At 47.5% G+C, this 22,263-nt stretch overlaps 1 protein-coding gene and 1 long non-coding RNA gene across 3 annotated transcripts; one reads left to right on the top strand and one right to left on the bottom strand.

The window, feature by feature from the left end:
• Positions 1–1,935: 1,935 nt before the first annotated feature.
• LOC142908416 (uncharacterized) lies at positions 1,936–6,560 on the bottom strand. 2 transcript variants are annotated; one of them, XR_012931737.1, is made up of 4 exons: positions 6,473–6,560; positions 3,910–4,002; positions 2,897–2,992; positions 1,936–2,498 (listed from the first exon to the last, which is right to left on the bottom strand). It is a non-coding gene; the product is annotated as an uncharacterized LOC142908416 (long non-coding RNA). The 2 variants fall into 2 exon arrangements; XR_012931738.1 differs by having other exon boundaries at positions 6,476–6,560.
• Positions 6,561–6,984: 424 nt separating this feature from the next.
• Positions 6,985–12,931, top strand: LOC142908415 (uncharacterized). The gene is made up of 2 exons (XM_076059112.1): positions 6,985–7,208; positions 10,381–12,931. Exons 1-2 carry the CDS (start codon positions 7,022–7,024, stop codon positions 11,034–11,036), a joined length of 843 nt encoding a protein of 280 aa, XP_075915227.1. The 5' UTR covers positions 6,985–7,021; the 3' UTR covers positions 11,037–12,931.
• The last annotated feature ends 9,332 nt before the right edge of the window (positions 12,932–22,263 follow it).

Raw genomic sequence — 22,263 nt, 5'->3', positions numbered from 1 at the left:
GGAGTTGTTGGTGATGGAGGGGATTCCGTGCATTCGCGTTTTATATTTTCTCGTGTTGTTCTGTACATTTGCAGCTAGTGTATATATTGTATAGGTGGGCTTGGTTATTTATATGATATTTGTTATTGTTATTGAGGCACACATAGCGTTTAGTCACTTTTACTCGCTTTTTTCACCTTATTCACTTAAGCAACCATTGGAAAGATGTTCTAAATCATACCAAACATTAAACTAATTTTCAATGGTATTTATCCAAATAGTGATATACCAAACTTTCATAGAAGCTTATTTCACTTCACACCTACATTTGTAAACTCCCCCCCCGCCCCGTGCCGGTCCTCTTGTGCGTTACGGTCATTTTATGCTAATTCCTTTGTCAAAGCATTTTGTTTCCTCCCACACAGCTTAAAAGGACGCGACCTGGGATGGACTGTCTTCACTCCAACGCTGTCCTCATGACAGTACGGTCCCCTTCACCTGATGAAGGCCACTTGTGTTGTGGAAGAAACGTCATGATTTTTGTTGTTTTATTTTTTACCTACGTGACTTTACCGAATAGAACCAAAGAGTATGGATCCTTGCAGTCACGAAAGCTTCAAATCTAGAACTTATTCACTTGGTTAGTTTTAAGGGGGAGTTGACAGCCAGGACGGCTGAATGCTACGAATGGGGGGGAGGGGGGGTAATGTAGTGACATCGGGAATGCCACTGTGTAGTGCCGGCCTGAGAGGCACGGCGTGCGATGTAATTACATCACCGACACCCCATATATGTGGGTGTAGTACCAGCCCTAGTGGGGCTTGGTGAGCGCTGAGTCATGGCGCTGAGTGGCACCACGTGTGGCGTGCAGTGCTGTTCTCTATAGGAGGGGTGTGAAAGTGTCAACCATGAATGAGGTTAATGTGGGCCATTGCACTCTGGTTGACCCTGGAAGGTACATGACGGGTAAAGTCTACACAGGGGCCCCAAGTTGGGGCTAGTGGGTAGTCACGTATCAGGGCGAGATCTTGCAATAGGAATCGAGAAGGTAGTCGTGGCCAAGGGCAGAGCCGGCCACGACTGGTGAGCATATAAACCGGGTCCCCAGAGGGACCGGGGTTCAGCTTTGCTGTTGTCTTCTGAAAGATCTACATTCAACGTCCGTGAAGAGTCACCAACACATGGGCAGGACTCAAGCTGGAGTCCTGCTCATTGTAGCTATCCCAGAGTGTTAGCGCAGATAGCCTGGTGGTCCACCACCATAGGTTGTTATCTGGTAAAAGGGAAGTTACCCCTTCGTGTTGGTATAAATAAATTTGTTGCCTCCAAAGAGTATGTCTGCGACTCAATTGAACCGACTACACAATGGTGCAAAGGTCAGTAAAGTGACCGAGGCCACCAGGGGCTGTACCAGTATACCACATCAGATTAACAAGGGGCTCAGTGGTGGCAACAAGTTATCCCCTTCGCCTGGAATGCAGGAGGTCGTGGGTTCGATTCCAACCCCGACGCCTGGATATTTGGAGTTTGCATATTCTCCCCGTGGTGGCGTGGGTTTTTCTCTGGATCCTCGAGTTTTTTTCCCTCCACATTTAGAAATATGCGTTTACAGTATTTGGCTGCTACAAATTTCCACGTGATAAGCCACTTCGTTGAGCTACGATTTGTGGCCAGGTTGCTTTTGAAAAACAGCTATATAGCTCAGTGGACCTTACTTGGTACAATAAAATAAAAATCTGCCGATTCCTGGAGTTATACTATAGGAAGGCCTGGGTACCCAAGGGACCAGGTTACAGCATCTGTCAGTTCAATGAAAAATCTAATAGCTTAGTGAACTTTGCCTGGTTCATAAAATATTTTGTTAGTGTTTAACCTCACGTGACAAACAATAAATCCAACAAACACACCCAGTGCTGAAATGCACTGAAAAACAGTAAATGTACCAGAATGAAGCAGTACACATCTTGTCAAGTTGTATTTATGCAACAAAGAAAACTAAAGAAAAATAACCAAATCCACATTAGATGTGGATGTGATCATAAAGTAAAGCACTTCTGGATAATGGGCACCCTATGCCCTGTCGGTCGTGTTGATTTTTTACCATATTTCACCATGCTGACTAGTGCGGGTTGATGAAGCGAGGGGGGCAGAACTGATTCATTTGTCACTCGCCTCTGGATTTAGTCCATGGGTGTGTAGTGATGTGCGCTAAACACTGTGCAATTGGACGACCCCACATGCCCTGGGCACCCTTTCGCATGAGATATTCAAACTCAATCTATTTTGCAGGTGAAATATTTCTGAAATAAAAATGCAATGAAGGAAAAACAGAGAAACTGCCATGACACGGTGCACAGGTGTGAATTAATATATTATAATAATCAGTCACACGACTGACCATACAAGGCAAGCACACCATGGTGGTGTTTCCCAGCGCCTATCTCGTGACTCGGTATGGGAATCGCTGCGGCGGTGTCCGCTTGTGCAGCTCCATGCGACCCACAGCAGACGCGCGCTCCCTACAGAGGATCCACGGTCGTGCGTCGTCTACACCTACAGCACGAGCTCCAACACAAACATCCCCCATGGAGCTCCACAGACTGGTGGGGCAAGTGCTGTTATTGAGCTCCTATGAAGGCTGGCATAGTACACGAAATGGTAAGTGGTCAGAACCACGCCGGACCGCCTTTGTCTCCCCAATGTGTGATGTTTACACACCGCCCCAGATACTAATTTGCGTTACACACACATTTACCTCCCTACCCCCCACCGCACACACACTCACACACTACACCGTTTTCCACACACACACATTTAAGCACCAATCAAAAATCCCCCGTGTATCCTACACAGGTGGTTTATATTCTGGACCACACCACCCACCGTCCCCCATGCACCACGAACTCCCCACACTCACCCACGCTGTGAAGTGTCGAGTCGCCCCGCGTCTCTCGCCCCTGACGCGGCCCAGTTCCCCGTGTAGCCTCCTCTCCCGTGCTCTCAGCCTCTGGCCCTGACGCAGCAGAAAGGAGAGGGGTGGAGGGGTGACGGGAGGAGTGAAAGGAGCGTTGAGGGGAGGGTTGGGGGGAGGATCGGTGGGAGGGGTGGGAGGGGTGGGGTGGGGTGGGTGGGGTGGGTGGGGTGGGGTGGGTGGGTGGGGTGGGGTGGGTGGGTGAGGTGGGGATGGGTGGGGATGGGTGGGTGGGGTGGGGTGGGTGGGGTGGGTGGGGTGCCCCTTGCTTTCTTTCGCCCCTCCCCCCACCTCTACTACTTATTTTAAGCCTCTGTATGTTCATCCCTCCGGCCCCTTTTTTCTTGCTTCTCTGTCCGTCTTTCCTCTTCTTACCTCTTGTGTCCCTGTATATGTATTTCTGCTATCTTATACCTCGTATTTGTTCACTCTGTCTATGCTGGTATGTTCAACCCAGAGGATGAACACGAAATTTAGCACTCTTCTGAAATTCGTGGTCTGCCAGGCAGGTGTCTAACTGTGTCGTTGGCCGACTGGTTTTGCATCACGTAAATTTTTCTTAGGTTTTTTGAATTCTCGTCTCTCATCTTCTTGTTGTATTTACCTCCGTGCAGTTTAACGCTCTCTATGTGTTGCGCTGATGTCACCCTATGTGCTATTTGTTTTTACACCTGATGAAGATCGCTTGTGTTGCGGTCGAAACGTCGTGATTGATTTATTTTAATATAATTTTATGGTATTTCTACATACGTGACTTTACCGAAAAAACCAATGAGTTAATCAATGGTTCTCTGTGTGAGTGAGTCTATGTGTCTCCATGTGAGTGAGCCTATGGCTCTGTGTCAGTGAGACTTTGGCTCTCTGTGTGAGTGTACTCTGTGAGTGAGTCTATGGCTCTCTGTGGGAGTAAGTGGGTCTCTAAGGCCACAACCATCTTGCCCCCTGCCCAGTGCGTCCACCTGGTTGAGCTGCAGGAGTCTATTGTCCACCGCTCCAGACCGCACAGATATCCGACGTCCACCTCCAGCACAGACACCAGCAGATTCTTAAACCTGGTTGTGGAAGTAAGGACACGAGAGGGGTAATAGTCAACCACCATTACCACCATCAATACCACCATTACAACCACCAAAATCACCGCTATCGTTAACACCACCATCAATATCACCACCTCCACCACAACGATCACTATCAAAATCACAATACTCTTTGGTTCTTTAGGTAAAGTCACGTAGGTAGAAAAAAATAATAGATCACGACGTTTCGATCGCAACACAAGCAACCATCATCAGGTGAAAAAATATAGCGAGAAAGCTGCTGAAACACAAAGTTATATTGGCTTGAGATAAGCTCAGCCCAAGGGTAAGTGGGCGGGGCTAGAGGTAGAATTTGCATGTAAATACAACACCACATCGTGGAAAAGGAAAGAGAGACACAGACACCGAGAGACATCCACACACAGAGAGAGGCACACACAAAGAGACACACGAGACACGCATATAGAGAAAAACACACCGGCAGAGAGAGACACCCACACAGACAGATGCAGAGAGAGATAGACACAGAGGGAATTACATAATTGCCCATGAATTACTATGGTGTGACAATGCCAATTACCAATGTCAAAGGGAACATCAATGAATGGTAAATGTGGGGTAATATCCCCAGAAGAGCATGTAGACTACATTAAAAAATAAAATAATCAATCAATATAATATCACATATGGGTTCAGTTTAAAGTTTACTTATGACAAATAATACTGAAATAATTGTGCTCCATAGATTATCTTAATGGTCAAGTTACATAACCATCACGGAATCACTTAAGCTGACCATTTAAAAAGACATTAATTGCAAGATGTTGAGCAAAGGAAATTGTTTGGAAGTTCATCTCACACTAAGTACATGTTACTATTAATCTAAATCTGCATAGTTCTCGATCAGCAAAGTCGCAAACATGTTTTACCACAAGCAAGGAGTTCGGTGTAAAGCTGTTAAGCAAATTAACCACTGCACACGGTTGTAAAGCTCTCTGCCTCAAAGACAGCACTCTACCAAGTGTCGCGACGCAGCTGCGGATGCCGCATGACAATAGGCGGAGTGAGTGAATCTAAGTAGACACTGACCCTGTCAAAGGGGATCCCATGTCTAGAGTATTTGTGGCTGGTGCTACACATTTCTAACGTGATTAGCTATTTAGCTGATCTATCATTTGTGGAAAGGTCGCTTCTGGAAAACAGCCACATAGCTCAGTGGGTCTCACCTGGTAAAATAAAAATAGTTTATAGAGTTCGTTCTGCCTTAACGCGTGTTTTCATAACGCCATTTGGATATGGCACGATGGATGTAATAGGGAACACGTTTTATAACGCAGATGCTAAATGGATATAACGCGATTGAGTCAACAGAACCACGTCGCGCGAGTAGGAATGTGCGGTTGTACGGCTGCCTGGGCACAGCGTCACACGAGGCATTGGGATGCTGCTGGATGCTTCCTGATGCTCCCCACGCGCCTCAGTCTTTGTTCAGCCGACACACGCATCTCACGCTGTTATCACGGACTGTGCTTTACCCTGTATTAGTCATTGTAACGAGGGAGTTTACACAACGCGGTGTTATTCAGCAACGCAACTGCCGCGTTATAGAACACTGCAGTAAATATTGTCGCGGTGTGGAAGGAGCAATGAACGTCATCTTGTGGCATGGAAAGGCATCGCAGCCCTAGCGAGCAGCCAGAGACAAAGCCTGCACGCACGGCAAAGTTGTGATTGACCCGGGGACTATTAGCAAGTGACACGTATGGACTAATGGTTACTCTAAATGACGATGTTGACGATGGTTATAACGTGCTACAAATATGCAAAACGCACATCGCATTAGCTCTGACAAATAGCGGACTTTAAAGTTATCGTTTACAATGGTTAATTTGTATATCATGCCAAGTGAGTAATTTGCGTGTGGACCCTGACAGCGGCACTCAATGTCCAACTCTTGCGAATGCTCTCAGGGGATCTTTACCGTGCGCTGCGTTCACTCACTCAGCCCCAATCTCCCTGTCGTGAACTCACCACTCACCCACTCACTCACCTCACCCTTCAACTCACTCACCCTCCTCACCTATTAATTCTCCTCATTAACTCACTCACCCTGCAATCCCCCCCCTCCATCACCCGGCACTCACCGCCTGTCCGTGACCACCTCTCCCGTGCCTACAACCACAAACACCACCACCACCTCTCCCGTGCCTACAACCACAAACACCACCACCACCTCTCCCGTGCCTACAAACACAAACACCACCACCACCTCTCCCGTGCCTACAACCACAAACACCACCACCACCTCTCCCGTGCCTACAACCACAAACACCACCACCACCTCTCCCGTGCCTACAACCACAAACACCACCACCACCTCTCCCATGCCTACAACCACAAACACCACCACCACCTCTCCCGTGCCTACAACCACAAACACCACCACCACCTCTCCCGTGCCTACAACCACAAACACCACCACCACCACCTCCTGCTGCTGCTGCTGTCGCGGTCTCCGCGTGGCGCCGCGGGCCCAGGGGGAGGCCTCGCGGCCCAAGAGCGGCGCCACGGCACCCCCCCTCCCGCTCCTGGCCCCTCCCCCTCGTCCCTCCTGGCCCCTCCCCCTCGTCCCTCCTGGCCCCTCCCCCTCGTCCCTCCTGGCCCCTCCCCCTCGTCAATCCTCCTCCCGTTCGCGACGTGGAGTGAACTCAGCCCCGCCCCCCCCGCCCCCACCGCCCCCCCCCTGCGCGGCCCCGCTGCCCATTGCAAGAATGGCGGGAAGCGGTCGCGGGGCCTACCGCGCGCCGCCTCTCGCGTGATTGGATCGCTTCGCGTCACGTGGGGAAGGCGGAAGAAGAGTATGGGGGAGGAGCTGCGCGGTAAGGGGCGGGGCCGTGGAGTCACGTGGTGGGCAATGATTGCCAATAAGTGGGCAGGGATGGCTGTACGTCACATCCGGTGATATAGGACACGCCCCTTCGTGACGTGCCTCAACACTTCCTTCCGTCCCGCGTGCCGTCAACACGAGCTCAGCATGGCGCTGTTGACCGTTGGCGTTCCGCTCTTGGCCATGCTTGGGATGGAGATCTTCATTTATCTTCGTTTTAAGCTTTCTATCTCATACTTTTACCGCGAGACCACGACGCTGCAAACGGAGAGGATGGGCCTGCAGAATGTGGAGCTCTGTCAGAAGAACAAGACCATGGAAGTGGAGAAAGATGGTAAGCTACCATTTTCTTTGGTTCTTTCGGTAAAGTCACGTAGAATGAGAATAAAATAATAAATTGATAAAATAAAATAACACAATAATATTCTCACGACGTTTCGGCCACAATACAAGCGGCCTTCATCAGGTGAAGGGGACGAGGCTGTCTGGAGGACAGCGCTGGAGTGAGAAAGCCACGCTGAGATCGCGATCTTTAAGCTGTGTGAGAAGAAACAAAGCGCCTTGACAAAGGAATTAACATAATTTAGCATTGAAATGGCTGAGTGATTAGCTTGTGACTGGTCACAGAAAAGGCTATGTTAAAGTTAAAGCATACACATCCGCAAAGGCACCCCTTGACAAAGGAATTAGCGTAGAATTTAGCATTGAAATAGCTGAGTGATTAGCTTGTAACTGGTCACAGAAATAGCTATGTTAAAGTCAGAGCATATACATTCACCGAGTCACCTAGTACAAATCAAACAGGAGAATTTAGCATTGAAATAACTAGGCGAATTTAGCATTGATATAACTGAGTGATTAGCTTGTGACTGGTCACAGAAATGGCTATGTTGAAGTTAAGGCCTACACATCTGAGCTATTCACAGTAACTGGGTATACAATATATAATGAATACTATATACTGAACCAATAAAAAACACAAAAATTTAAATTACCTCAATGTTATCAATAAACTCTATATTCTCCAATCAGCTAAGCTACCAACAATAAGTCGTTATATATCACAATGCTATATGGCGAAAAATGGGTGGATTCTTACCCTCAACTTTAGCACCACGGATAGCTACGGGTCCCGTTCAGACGGACGAGTTCATCGATGGTCGGAACAGAGGAGGGGGAGAGAGACAGCTGCGAGGCGCTGTTATACTCCATGTTGTAAACCATACCATTAACCACGGTTAAGCTATCCGTGTTGCTAAAGTTGAGGGTAAGAATCCACCCATTTTTCGCCATATAGCATTGTGATATATAACGACTTATTGTTGGTAGCTTAGCTGATTGGAGAATATAGAGTTTATTGATAACATTGAGGTAATTTATATTTTAGTATTTTTTTTGGTTCATGATATAGTATTCATTATATATTGTATTGTATACCCAGTTACAGTGAATAGCTCGGATGTGTAGGCCTTAACTTCAACAGCCATTTCTGTGACCAGTCACAAGCTAATCACTCAGTTATTTCAATGCTAAATTCGCCTAGTTCAATGCTAAATTCTCCTGTTTGATTTGTACTAGGTGCCTCGGTGAATGTATATGCTCTGACTTTAACATAGCTATTTCTGTGACCAGTTACAAGCTAATCATTCAGCTATTTCAATGCTAAATTCTATGCTAATTCCTTTGTCAACGAGTGCCTCTGCGGATGTGTATACTTTAACTTAGCTATTTCAATGCTAAATTCTATGCTAATTCCTTTGTCAAGGGGTGCCTTTGCGGATGTGTATGCTTTAACTTTAATATAGCATTTTCTGTGACCAGTCACAAGCTAATCACTCAGCCATTTCAATGCTAAATTAAATGCTAATTCCTTTGTCAGGCGCTTTGTTTCTTCTCACACAGCTTAAAGGTCGTGATCTCAGCGTGGCTTTCTCACTCCAGCGCTGTCCTCCAGACAGTCTCGTTCCCTTCACCTGATGAAGGCCGCTTGTGTTGTGGCCGAAACGTCGTGAGAATATTATTGTGTTATTTTATTTTATCAATTTATTATTTTATTCTCATTCTACGTGACTTTACCGAAAGAACCAAAGAAGATGAATCCTTGCAGTCACGAAAACTTTAAATCGAAATTTAAGCTACCATTCTTAGATGTTCTGTTTGAGAGGAGACCTGATGGCTCATTGGGGCATTCTGTCTACAGGAAACCCACCCACACAGATTCCTACTTGAAACCTGATTCCCACCACCACCCAGCCCAAAAGAATTCTCTCATCAAAACTTCATACCATAGGGCTCATTGCATTTCGGACCAACACCACCTGACCAGTGAATTAAAACATGTACACCTGGCCCTCAAAAGGAATGGTTACTCTGACCGTACCATCCGCCAAGCTGTTTCTCCCTCCATACAGAAACAACCACTTGATACTCCGGCCTAAACCATCACACTACCATATATAGCAGGCGTTACTAAAAAGATTTCAAAAATTCTAAACAAACACAAGATCCAGGTCCGGTTCAATACAGTACACAAAATTCGTGATCTGATCCCATCCGTGAAGGATGGCATTCCTGACTTACAGTACCCTGGGGTTTACAAATTGAGTTGTACCTGCGGTGATTGCTATATCGGGGAGACAAAGCGACATGTCTCTGACCGAATTCGCGAGCACAAATCAGATTTGAAACACAGCAAAACGAATTCTTTGCTGATCACTGTTACAACCATGTGGGTGATCACGATATAATTTTCTCCGATACCAAGGTTCTTTGCAAACCCACGGGTTTTTATCAGAGATTTGTTCACGAGGCAATTCAGATCTACAAACACAGACACAATTTCAACCGAGAAGTTGGTTTCAAATTAAGCAACCATTGGAAAGATGTTCTAAATCGAACTAAACATAAACTCATTTCTGTGGTACAGTATATTTTTCAAGTAGTGGTACCCCAAACTTTCGCAGCTCTCAGCTCCCCCCCCCTCCCGCTCCTGGCCCCTCCCCCTCGTCCCTCCTGGCCCCTCCCCCTCGTCCCTCCTGGCCCCTCCCCCTCGTCCCTCCTCCCGACTCGCGACGTGGAGTGAACTCGCCCCCGCGCCCCGCGCCCCACCCTGAGCGGCCCCGCCACCCATTGCAAGAATGGCGGGAAGCGGACGCGGGGCCGACTGCGCGCCGCCTCTCGCGTGATTGGCTCGCGTCACGTGGGGAAGGCGGAAGAAGAGTATGGGGGAGGAGCTGTGTGGTTAGGGGCAGGGCCGTGGAGTCACGTGGTGGGCAATGATTGACAATAAGTGGGCAGAGATGGCTGTTACGTCATAGTGTACGTCACATCCGGTAATGACGTCACGATAAATAACACGCCCCTTCGTGACGTGTCTCACACTTGCTTCTGTCCCGCGTGCCGTCAACTCGAACTGAGCATGGTGCTGCTGATCGTTGGCGTTCTGGTCTTGGCCATGCTTGGGATGGGGATATTCATATATCTTCTTTTTACGCTTTCCATTTCAGACTTTGACCATGAGACCACGACGCTGTCTACGGAGAGGATGGGCCTGCAGAATGTGGAGCTCTGTCAGAAGAGCAAGATGCTCCGTCTGGAGCTACAGCATCAGCTGGAGGAGTTCATGGAGAACCGAGAGACTCTCCAGAGAGAGATCAGGAGCCTGGTTCAACAGCTTAAAGAGCGCCAGTTGGAGCTGGAGCCCACGAGAGTGCCTTGCAGGGAGAGCAAGTCTCTGCATGCGGATTTTCTCCGAGACTGCAATGCAGCACAGCGGCAAATGTCGCTGCGCTGTGAAAACGAAGATCTCCGGAGGTCGCTGCACGCCCACCTGAGGAAGTTGAACTTCCTGAATCCGCAGAGAGGGCAGGAACAGTTTAGGCTGCGCGGGAAGCTGGTGCGTCACGAGGACATGTGGCATGGGGAAAAGAGGCTGCAAGAAGAGAACCTGCATCTCCGTAGCCAGCTGAAAGAGCTAATATGGACCGTGTCTCAAATGTACAATGATGCCACCACCACCGACGCCACTTCCACCGCCGCTGCCACAGCTTCCACCACCGCAACCATTTCCACCACCACTTCTGCCACCACCACCAAGCCCAAGAAGATGAAGAGATTTAGCCATTGGTTCCGAAAATTGCTGAAGCGCAAGTCGGCCATTTAAAAATATTGGGGAAATTGTGAAAATGACACCACCCTAATTAAAAATTACTCAGAAAGACAAACATACCCCATAGAACATCAACAAAGTCATATATAAGACAAAATATCGTACATTTGCATGCAACACTCTAATAAATACTGTATTGTGAGCAAAACATAAAGTTACTTAAATGGAAAAAAAATCTGTTATTGTCACTTACCTTTAGTCCGGATGCCGGTCTGCTTGTCGGGAGGGGGCGTAATGAGTCCCTGCACACACGGGGGCGGTGGGAGGGGGGTGAACGTCCATACACACACACAACAGCGACAATCATCCGCTGTATAGCCTTACCAGAATGTTGGGGCAAGCGCCTATGAAGCTCTGAATGGCACACGGGGTGAATGGCCAGCACCCTGCCCGGCTGCCTCTCTTTATCTCTCCATACACGAGACTCACAGGCGTACATGCGTCCGTGCACACACGCACAACAACAACGCAACAACCGTCGTTCACCCCTAAGTGGCGGTGACATCACCACAGCACTTGTGCCATGCTCGGTGCATTTTGAGGCCACGTGAAGTGTCGAAGGCTGGCTGGCAGGAGGTCATGTAATAGACGCAGGTGCCATGGATTGACTTAGGAAGATGATGGGCAGATGCAACAGCCGTGCTCCCCACTGTGCCAAATTTATTTGTGTCAGTTGTTTGGCGCTCTGCTCGTTGTTTTGAGCCTCGCTCCTCTGCCCTATGCTGTTGCTGGAGGGCAACTGCCTCCACTTCCCCAGCAGCACCTTTCATGAACCTCCTCCACAGAAGCCGATCATGACACTGCTGATACCAGTCATCAATAAGTCCAATCAGCTCCACATCCTTCTGCACCACATCAGTCCATCTCTTCTCTACCCCGTACCACGCCCATTTAGCACCATCTATCCAGCCAAATTGAAGCTGCTTGGGGATGCCGTGACTGCATATGGACTGCATGACACAATCAACGCAGCCTCGCTTGCTGGAGGAGCCCACAGATGGGCATTTGTCCAGATATTCTAGGAATCTGTGAGCTTACAAAGTCCAGTCTGGTTAAACCCTGAATAGATCGTGGGCAAGCTAACCTTAATGTTCCTTTCGAGAGAGATAAGGAAGGGTATAACTGTGGCCGAGAAGACATGAAGATTTTTATGGAGTGACATGCCAGGTAGCTTCCACACTGTTGAGCAGTTGATGAAAATATAATGCTCGAATTATTTTAAATGAGACCTCGGCTCCCAAAACGGACTTGATCATCAGCACACTGCCCACTCCACTCTCTCCTCAGGTGCCCCAAATACATGAGGAATTGAGGAAGGGAGCATTTTTATGATGTAAAATACCCAGGGAGGTGATTTGTTTTCGTGGGGCTGATGGTAACGGCCCATATTTTAGTAGCATGCTTCATGTTTAGCTGTAGTGTCTCCAACTTCTCCTTAGAGTGGGCAGTAATCACCAGATCATTTGCATTCATAATATGGTTTAACAATAGAGAGCCATACCATGACCGGCTCAGGCATCGATCAGCCTCCCATTATATCTATACCAGATAAATTCTACTGGTACATCCATGGAAATCGTCTCAAACTACGTAGTCAAAGAAAATGTTCAGTCGTGTAGGGGGCAGAGGACATCCATGTCGCACATTACTCACATTCTATCATCCCTTAGCTCCATTACGTCGATTTTTCATGAGACAGCAGTTGTCTTTCTATTGTTTATATATGCTTTATCGAAAGAAGAAAATAGTATGTTTGCTTTAATTACTGTAACTCTGTGTTTTATTTAGCTTTGGTAATTTGGGTGATCCAGGTCTCTCTTGCAAATGAGACTCATCCTGGTCGCTTTAGTTCTCGCCTTGTTCAACTCAATAAACTGGTACTCACTCCATTATGAACTCACCCACTTCCTTAAATCTATGACTCACGTAAATACTCCCTCTCTCTCCTCATGAGTCATATATTTACCTGATCACACAATCACCCGATCATTTACTGTGTCAACCTCACTCACGCACTTTTTCATGCTCTCAAGAATGACCCACCCATTCTATCACTACATAAATCATCATCCCCTTCCCTCATTGACCCACTGGTAAAATTAAAATACTCGACAGCACCAACACGTGAGATTGTACTCAGGCTTACACTCACATGTGTAAAGAAGCTCCTTTGCAGGTTCCATTTGATAGATGATTTATTTCACGATAACGTATTTACAACGCAAGAGTATGACTCACACGAACCTTCCCCCGTACAGTAACCTGTACCTGTTTCAACCCATCTCCACTGCCCCCACTATAAACTTTGCCATCCAAGAGAAGTGAAGTAGAAGACAATAGAGTCTGCTGAGAGAATCTACCGGGGAAAACTGCTGGAAGTTACCAGGGCGTGGCCGTGCGGGTATATAAGGGGGAGCATGGCCCGCAAATGGGGTGATGCCTTGGGGACTGAAGAACAACTGCAGGTGGATGACATCGGGGCCGACTGTTGGAAATCAACATGGTGGAAACCATCAAGAAAGACTGTTCGAGATTAATCTACTCTATTAGAAACCACCGGGACTGCAGATAGTCATAGCCTTGTGCAACGTGTGAGTCGTACTCTCACCTTGTAAATATGTTATCGTCGGGAATAAATCATCTAGAAAATGAAACCTGCGAAGGAGCTTCTTTACACATGTAAGAATGCAGGACATGCTTTATCAGCAGGCCGTTGTTTTTGTCTACAACAGACCTATGCACACGATCTTGAAAATTGTAATTTGATTAGGATTGTCACCTGCAACCCATTCTGAAATCGTCCAACTACCAAAACCCTTGTCTGCATTATACCTAAGACTTTTGACTTGTACATCTCGTAATTTTCAGACGACGGGTTGACCAACGTGGCAATGTTAATTTCTCATTTTATTGACAGTAAACAAAAAACATGGCATAGTTTTTTAATTTCCCTGTTAACTTGTACATACGAGTGGAACGGTGTCACAATGGTTTGTGCATTGCACTATGAATCAGTCCACTTGAGTTTGATTCTCGGTTATAGTTAACATCAAACAAACTGGCCATGAGCCTTTTCGTTATCAACCCACGTTGAGAAGCATGATGGCGTATGGTGAAACAATCTCCATGACTGATCCAGTATGGGAAGACTTCACCCATGACAATGGTTATACATTTATTATTGTTTTTGTTGTATATTACCACCAAAGGAGTAACTTCATACCTGTTAGCCAGCCTATATATACTCATAGATAAACTTTCGCCTAAACACCACCATGGGGATGAAGCTGACTTGGTATCTTCCATACTCTTTGGTTCTTTCGGTAAAGTCACGTAGGTATAAAATAAAATAAATCACGACGTTTTGGGTGCAACACAAGCGTCCGTCATGAGATGGCAAAGCATGATCTGCTGTTGAGGCAGAATGTTTAAAAGAGTTTGAAATGGGTGTAGCCCAAGGGCCATAAATAAGTGGGCGGGTCCAGTGATGTTAATGTGAGAAATTAGCATGTAAATGTAAGAACGGAGAGCGGCCTCCTCGTAGAGGGCATCAAAGTGGCCATGTTAATGTGAGAGATTAGCATGTTAAAGTAATATCGAAGAGTGGTGGAATCCAAAGGCATGAGAGTGCAATCCAAAGGACATGTAAGCATGAGAGAGCTAAGAGAGAGGCATAGAGAGAGACATAAAGAGTCGGAAATAACAGCTGACATAGGCAGGTAGGATGGAAATATCAGAATCATAAAGAAGGTACACCACTCTGTGCTATCGTCTCCACCAAAGAGTATGAATCCCTGCATTCATGAAAGCTTTAATTTAAGATTATTCCAGCAAACTTTACCGTCTTCTACCTCGAACCTTCCCTCGTACGGTACCATGCACCTGTTTCCACCCATCTCCACTGACACCACTATAACTTTTGCCATGTACAGTACCCTACATCACCCTCTTCTGCCCATAAAAATACCTGTCCCGGCTAAAACTCTAATTTAACAGGTCCCTGCAGGGTGGGCTGGTAGGAACATTGGAATTTTGCGCAATTTTATTTTTACACCCCAATAGCACGAGATTTCACTTCGTTAAAGTATTGAAAGGGGACGGACGGACGCATTAATCTATTGCAAGCTGGTACACTCATCTATTGCAGGCTGGTACACTCAGTTTACAACTTCGTTCCTACCAGTAATAGGGAACTCTATGTGGGAATCAATGGGATCGCACACGGGATTCAGTGATGTGGGCATGGAGTACAACACATTTAACCTCTGGGTTAATGCTTAACATAGGCGCTTGAATCAAGGGGGGGAAGGCATTACAACCCAACTTGACCATTCAGTATCATCACCACACTCTTACGTGGGCTGCCCTATTGAAGGTGTACATTCTTAGGCAAACAATACGCAACATCATTAGCCCTACATTTACAACAAGCCATCAATATGTACTGTAGGTGTGGTCGAGCAGCACATTCGACCCGGTGACACTCCTTCTCGGCACCTCTCTAAATTAGTCCGTCGGCCTCCCTCATCGTGGCCATCTTCATTCCGGTCGATCCTGAGAGGAGAGTGCGGGGGCAGTATTTCTGTGAGGAGGATGCTCCCCTCCCTGGCATTCATCACGACGCCCCTGGACACGGCTTTGTGAGCCTGAACGATCCCTTGTGACATCAGTTCTCTATATGGTTTAGGGCGACTCGGATTAACCACCCATCTCTGGCGTCCCATTTGGATGCGAACACTTTGCGGGCAGAGGATTTTAACAATTCCACTGGGCTTTGCCAAGGATGGTGTAGTTTGGCGGATTTTCTAACCCGGACCTCAGGACAGTGTAACCAGGCCCGATCACCCTGTTCAAAGGGTACAGGCGTCTCCGTTATTTTCGGCAACCGTTTGTTTGCTATTTGCGATCTGCCTGACTCTGCTATCGCGGCTTCACGAGCTTCACAGAGCTTTTTTAGTGGCAGTCTGAGGGAGGCTGGTGACGACACAACTTTAGCAGGGAAAGCCACCAGTTGGTCCTCAATAGGTGGCTCAGGGTCTCTCCCATACATCAAAAAGAAGGGGAAGAGCCTGGCCGATGCATGTGGCACTCTACAATATGCCCCTAGGACCCCTGGGATGTGCAAGTCCCAGTCCATCTGATCACCATTTACAACATGGCACAACATTGCGGACAGCGTGCGGTTAAGCCTATCTACTTGTCCATCACACTGCAGGTGGTATGGTGGCGTTCGAATTTTTCTTAGTGCCCACGATATTACAAACCTCTCTCAACAGGTTAGTAGAAAAATTCTGACCCTGGCCTGCTAGACGTTTCTCAGTGGGGCCCTTGTCCAATACATAGCCATGGAGAAAGGCTTCTGCTATTATTGCAGCCGTTTGGTCATGTATCGGCCATGCAACGAGCCAGTGTGTGCAATACTCCATCCCCTCGAGCAAATATTTATTTTATCCTTGCTGTTTTAGGAAATGCACCCAGGATATCCAACGCTACTAGTTCGTTTACCCTCACCACTGCGATCGACTGCAGTGGAGGCTGTATAGGATGGGGAGCAGGTTTCCTTTTTGCACACTCCTGACAATGATTACCCGCTCGCGTACATCTTTTCACATCACTGGCCAAAAATATCGAGCCTGCAGTGTGAGCAATGTGTTTCGGTGGCCCAAGTGGATTTGTTGTTTGGCGTGCACTTCTAGTAGCAACTGTTTTTGCAAGGGTTTTTGCACCACTAGGCAACAACGCTGCATCTTCATGTCCCACCTCATCAGGAGTCCTCGCCATGGGATGAATGGCTCCCCATTTTGACCAGTTTGAGCACATTCAGCTGCCTGTGCAGCCAATGACTGTATAATTTCATCCTGTTTTTGCAATCGGATTCATTCGGTCCTTATCAGCCCAAGATCATGATCTGTGGGTGGTACATCATTTTCTATCGTTGCTGTGTTTATTGACATCACCTGTCTCGGCGAGTCAGGGAGGGTCGGTTTACACCATGCTGCTCCTGTCGCTGCTGCTACGACCGATCTCACTAACTTTTTCCACTTAGCCCGAGATGTTGGCCGAATTTTCCCTGTTGTTTCACTCCAGGTCGATGTGATCGAGTGGTGTGCTAGTGATGTTGGTGATGAGGGTTTTGGAAATGAGGTGCACGTGTGATCTGGCTGGGTGTACAGGCGACACGCCTGGGTGTTTCTTGGTTGTCTCGGGATGACTTCCCCTCGGCAACCTCTCGCGATGTGGCCCGACCTCCCGCAGTGGTAGCAGTACATCACCGCATGGTCCTGAATTCCTCCGTGGTTGTGCCATGGTCGCTGATGCTGTAGTTGACACCTTGAATTGTTGAACCCCTGGATGGCCACAGCCATCTCTTCCAAGGTCGCCTGCAGATCACCCTCCATGCTGGGCATTGCGGCGGTCCCTGTTGTTGCTGTCCCTGTTGGCTCCATTGGTCCTCCTGCTCCTCCATTCTCCATCACCCTTGTCACATGGGCTGCTACTTCACATGGTGCCCTGGGATCTGTGTGTGCCCAGAGGCATTTAGCAAACTACATTGAAGTTTGCTCACTCTCTGGCAAAATCGGCAATGTAATGCCACTTTGATAGAGGAGAGTTTGTAGCCGCTCCGCCACTAGCACGTCTCAGGTTGTCATGTCCATCCTTGGAAATGCCACATCTGCAACCGCATGCAAGGTACTTCTATAAGCCATCAGTGGCTCGCTATCTCCTCTTCTCCAGGATGAAAATTGCTGCCTTGCGCTGGACGCAGGACAGAAAACATCGGCCATCCCTTGACAACCTTGTTGGGTTGTGGCAGGTTGATTTTCCGGGATCATAAAGAAGGCCAATAGTGCTCTGTCATCCAACACCGTAGGCAGCAGTCGTAGCACTTCATCGTCAATCAATCGGCTTACTCTAACAGCTGCTTCAAATCTTTTGATGAATGCAATACAATCGCCTCCCGTATTTTTATGCATGGTGGTCAAGGTCTGTTGAACAGCTTCTAGTTGTGGTTGAGTCATTTGATTGGTTCCCGCCTGCTGCTCGACGGGGGGAAGCGATGGCTGCTGCCCTATGGCGCTTTCTCCTCGCCATTGCGGTCCATGGTGGAGATGGATCTGGCTTCAGCCGCGCACTACCAGTTCCTTCCTCTTCTCTTTTCTTCATCATCGAAATTATCAGTCGATCCACCACTGAGGTAAGGTGGTCCAACCTGTCCAACAGCTGCCGCCAATTTTCTTTGTTCGGCGATGCTGGTTCTTGGGTCTTTGGCGGAGCATCCACTTCCATCGGGAACTTGGCTGCCAACGGGGTCCGGCTCTCACTCCCGCCATTTGCCGAGTTTGAAAAACCTGGAGCGCTTAGGGTTGATAACTCGTTCTCTGCAGGAGCTCTTCGGCGGGTCTTCCTTCTTGAACTTGTAGACTGTATCCCACCACTGCCACCAGAAGCTTCTTTGCAGGTTCCATTTTTGAGAAGAGAGTGCAACTCACACGCTTCACAAGGGTATGACTATCTGCAGCCCCAGTGTTTTCCACTACATTCATCTCGAACAATCTTTCTTAATGGTTTCCACCATGTACAACAGTCGGCCCCGATGTCATCCACCTGCAGTCGTCCTTCAGTCTCCGAGCTAGCGCCCCAATTGCGGGCCTCGCTCTCCCTTTTCTACCCACTCAGCCTCGCCCTGGCAGCTTCCAGCAGTTTCCTTGGTACATTCTTCCAGCAGACTCAACCGTCTCTACTTCCTTTCTCTTAGATGGCAAAGGATATAGTGGTGTCAGTGTTGATGGGTGGAAACAGATGCAGGGTACTGTACGAGGGAAGGTTCATGTGAGTCGTACTTTTGCGTTGTAAATACGTTATCGTGAAATAAATCATCTAGACAATCTAACCTGCGAAGGAGCTTCTTTAAACACGTGAGTGTTAGACTGCGTATTTCCATTTTACCAGTGGGTCAATGAGGGAAGCGGATGGTGAGTAAGGTAGTGAGTGATGGGATGAGTAGGTCATTGGTGAGATTGTGAAATAGTGCGTGAGTGATGTTGGCACAGTGAATGATCAGGTGGTTGCCTGGGTTATCAGGTCAATATATGACTCATGAGGAAGGAGAGGACGTATTTATGTGAGTCATAAAGTAAGGGAAGTGAGTGAGTTCATAATGGAGTAAGTAGTAATTTATTTAGTTAAAACAGGCGAGAACTAAAGAGACTAGGATGATTCTCATTTGCAAGAGAGACCTGGATCACCAAAATAACAAAAGCTAAATAAAAACACAGAGTTACAGTAATGAAAAGCATATATAAACAATAGAAAAACAACTGCTGTGTCTCATGGGAAATCGATATAATGGAGTTAAGGGATGATAGAATATGTGAGTAATGTGCGACATGGATGTCCTCTGGCCCCTACACGACTTAACATTTTCTTTGACTACTTAGTAATGAGACGATTTCCATGGATGTACCAGTAGAATTTATATCTGGTATAGATATAATGGGAGGCTGATCGATGCACGAGTCCGGTCATGGTATGGCTCTCTATAGTTAAACCATATTATGAATGCGGATGATCTGGTGATTACTGCCCACTCTAAGGAGTTGGAGACACTCCATCTAAACACGGAACATGCTACTAAAATATGGGCCGTTACCATCAGCCCCACAAAATCAAATCACCTCCCTGGGTATTTTACATCATCAAAATGCTCCCCTCCCTCAATTCCCCAGGTATTTTGAGGCAGTTGTGGAGAGAGTGGAGATATTTCCGTACTTGGGCAGTGTGCTCATGACCAACTCTGTTTTGGGAGCCGAGGTCTCACTTCGATTCCTTCGAGCGGCATTATATTTTCATCAGGTGTGTAACATTGTATGGAAGCTACCTGATCTGTTACTCCATACAAACCTTCATGTCTTCTGGACCACAGTTATGCCTTCCCTTATTTCTCTCTATAGGATTATCTGCAATGGTTTGAAACATTTGGTCTAGCCTGCCTACGATCTATCCAGGGTTTAACCAGACTGGACTTTGTGAGGAGGCCAAAATTTCCTGAAATATCTGGACAAAGGCTCATCAGTGGGCTCTTCCGGCAAGTCAGGCTCCATTGGCTGGGTCATGAAGTCTATATGCACTGTCACCGCATCCCCAAGCAGCTTCAATTTGGGCGGATAGATCATGCTAAACAGGCGCGGCATGGGCTACAGTAGAGATGGACTGATGTGGTACAGAAGGATGTGGAGCTGATTGAACTTGCTGATGACTGGTAGCAGCAGTGTCGCGATAGGCCTATGTGGAGGAGGTTCATGAAAGACTCTACTGGGGAGGTGGAGGCAGTTGCCCTCCAGCAATAACGTAGGGCAGCGGAGCGACACTCATAACAATGAGCAGAGTGCTATACGACTGAAACACTGAAATTTGGCACAGTGGGGAGCACGGCTTTTGCATCTGCCCGTCATCACCTTAAGTCAACCCATGGTACCTGTGTCTATTCATGACTTCCTGCCAGCCATCCTTCGACACTTCAAGTGACCTCAAAATGCACCAAGCACCGCACAAAAGCGCTGTGGTGATGTCACTGCCACTTAGGGGCAAACGGCGATTATTGTCTTCTTGTTGTGCGTGTGTGCACGGACGCATATACCCCTGTGAGTGTGTGTGTGGGGAGAGATAGTGCAATGGTGAACACTGTCTACCATCCCACCGATCCCAGTTCGATTCCCACTCACGACCAACACCTTTAACGATTATATTAATGGTTGCTGGGCTTTCCGTCGATCGACTCAGCCTCAAATAAGTGCCTGGTGTGGTGTGTAAATATCACCACTGGCGAGACAAAGGCAGCCGGGCGTGGTGCTGTCCACGCACCCCCTCGTGCGACATTCCAGCCTTCATAGGCGCTGCTGGCTAACAGCACTTGCCCCAACATTCTGGTTAGGCTATTCGGGGGATGACTGTCGCTGTTGTGTGTGTGTGCTTGCGGGCGTTCACCCCCAACCCTACCGTGTGCAGTTATGGGGACTCATTATGCCCCCTCCCGACAAACGGTCCCACATCCAGACTCAAGGTAAGTGACATTAAAAACATATTTTTTGTCCTATTTACGTAACTTTATTTTTTGTTTACCATACAGTATTTATTACAGCATTATTTGCAAATGTATAATATTCCGTGTTATGACTTTAACAATGCTTCAAAATTTTTGTTAAACCGTAATACATTTTACAACACTTCCAGTATGTGAATTTAAATACAGTACACTATTTTATTCAGACTTATGAATTGTTCGACTCACTAACGATTCTCTGTAATGGAATCCAAAAGTTGTACTATTCATTAACAACATCTCCCATTGGTATGGTTGACTACATGTGATGCAAAATAAGTTAAACATAGATAAATATATATTGTACAACACTTTCCCCAACAGTGTGTTGAGGCTACATGGGGGACCTTTGTGTTTGTGCTTGTGATTGTATTGTGGAGGCCTTCTTAGGTGCTGCTCCTTGCTAATAGCACTTGCCCCAATAGTCTCTTGAATCTATACGGGGAACGTTTGTCTTTGTGAATAATGTTTTAATTGGGGCGGTGTAATTTTCTAAATTGCCCCAATGTTTTTAAATGGTCGACTTGCGTTTCAGCCATTTTCGGACCCAATTAATACATCTCTTCATTTCTTGGGCTTGGTGGCGGTGGTGGCAGCTGTGGCAGCGGCGGTGGCAGTGGCGTTGGTGGTGGTGGCATCTTTGTAAATTTGAGAAATGGCGCATTTCAGCTCTTTCAGCTGTCTACTGAGATGCCGGCACTCTTTGCGCATCTGCACTTCGCCGTGCCACTTTTCCTCGTGACGCGCCAGCTTCCCGCGCAGCCTAAACTGCTCCTGCCCTCTCTGTGGATTCAGGAAGTTCAACTCCCTCAGGTGGATGCGCAGCGACCTACGGAGACCTTCCTTTTTACAGTGCAGCGACATTTGCCGCTGTGCTGCATTGCAGTCTCGGAGAAAATCCGCACGGAGAGACGCACGCTCGCAGCCAGGCACTCTCGTGGACTCCAGCTCTAACTGGCGCTCTTTAAGCTGTTGAACCAGGCCCCTGTTCTCTCTCTGGAGAGTCTCTCGGTTATCCATCAACTCCTCCTGCTGATACTGTAGCTTCAGATGGGGCGTCTTGTTCCTCTGACAGAGCTCCACATTCTGCTGGCCCATCCTCTCCGTTTGCAGCGTCGTGGT

Source organism: Petromyzon marinus (assembly GCF_048934315.1).
Source record: "Petromyzon marinus isolate PM22_M1 ecotype Great Lakes invasive population chromosome 84 unlocalized genomic scaffold, UKy_Petmar_22M1.pri1.0 chr84_unloc.3, whole genome shotgun sequence".
Classification (NCBI taxonomy): Eukaryota; Metazoa; Chordata; class Hyperoartia; order Petromyzontiformes; family Petromyzontidae; genus Petromyzon; species Petromyzon marinus.
Note: the sequence above shows the minus strand (reverse complement) of the source record. Positions and strands in the feature narration are given on the sequence as shown.

Excerpts from the sequence above, each read along its gene's own strand:
- LOC142908415 (XM_076059112.1), top strand. The coding sequence starts at position 7,022 with ATGGCGCTGTTGACCGTTGGCGTTCCGCTCTTGGCCATGCTTGGGATG. Across the intron at positions 7,209-10,380 it reads CATGGAAGTGGAGAAAGATG|ACTTTGACCATGAGACCACG; the intron begins GTAAGCTACCAT and ends TTTCCATTTCAG.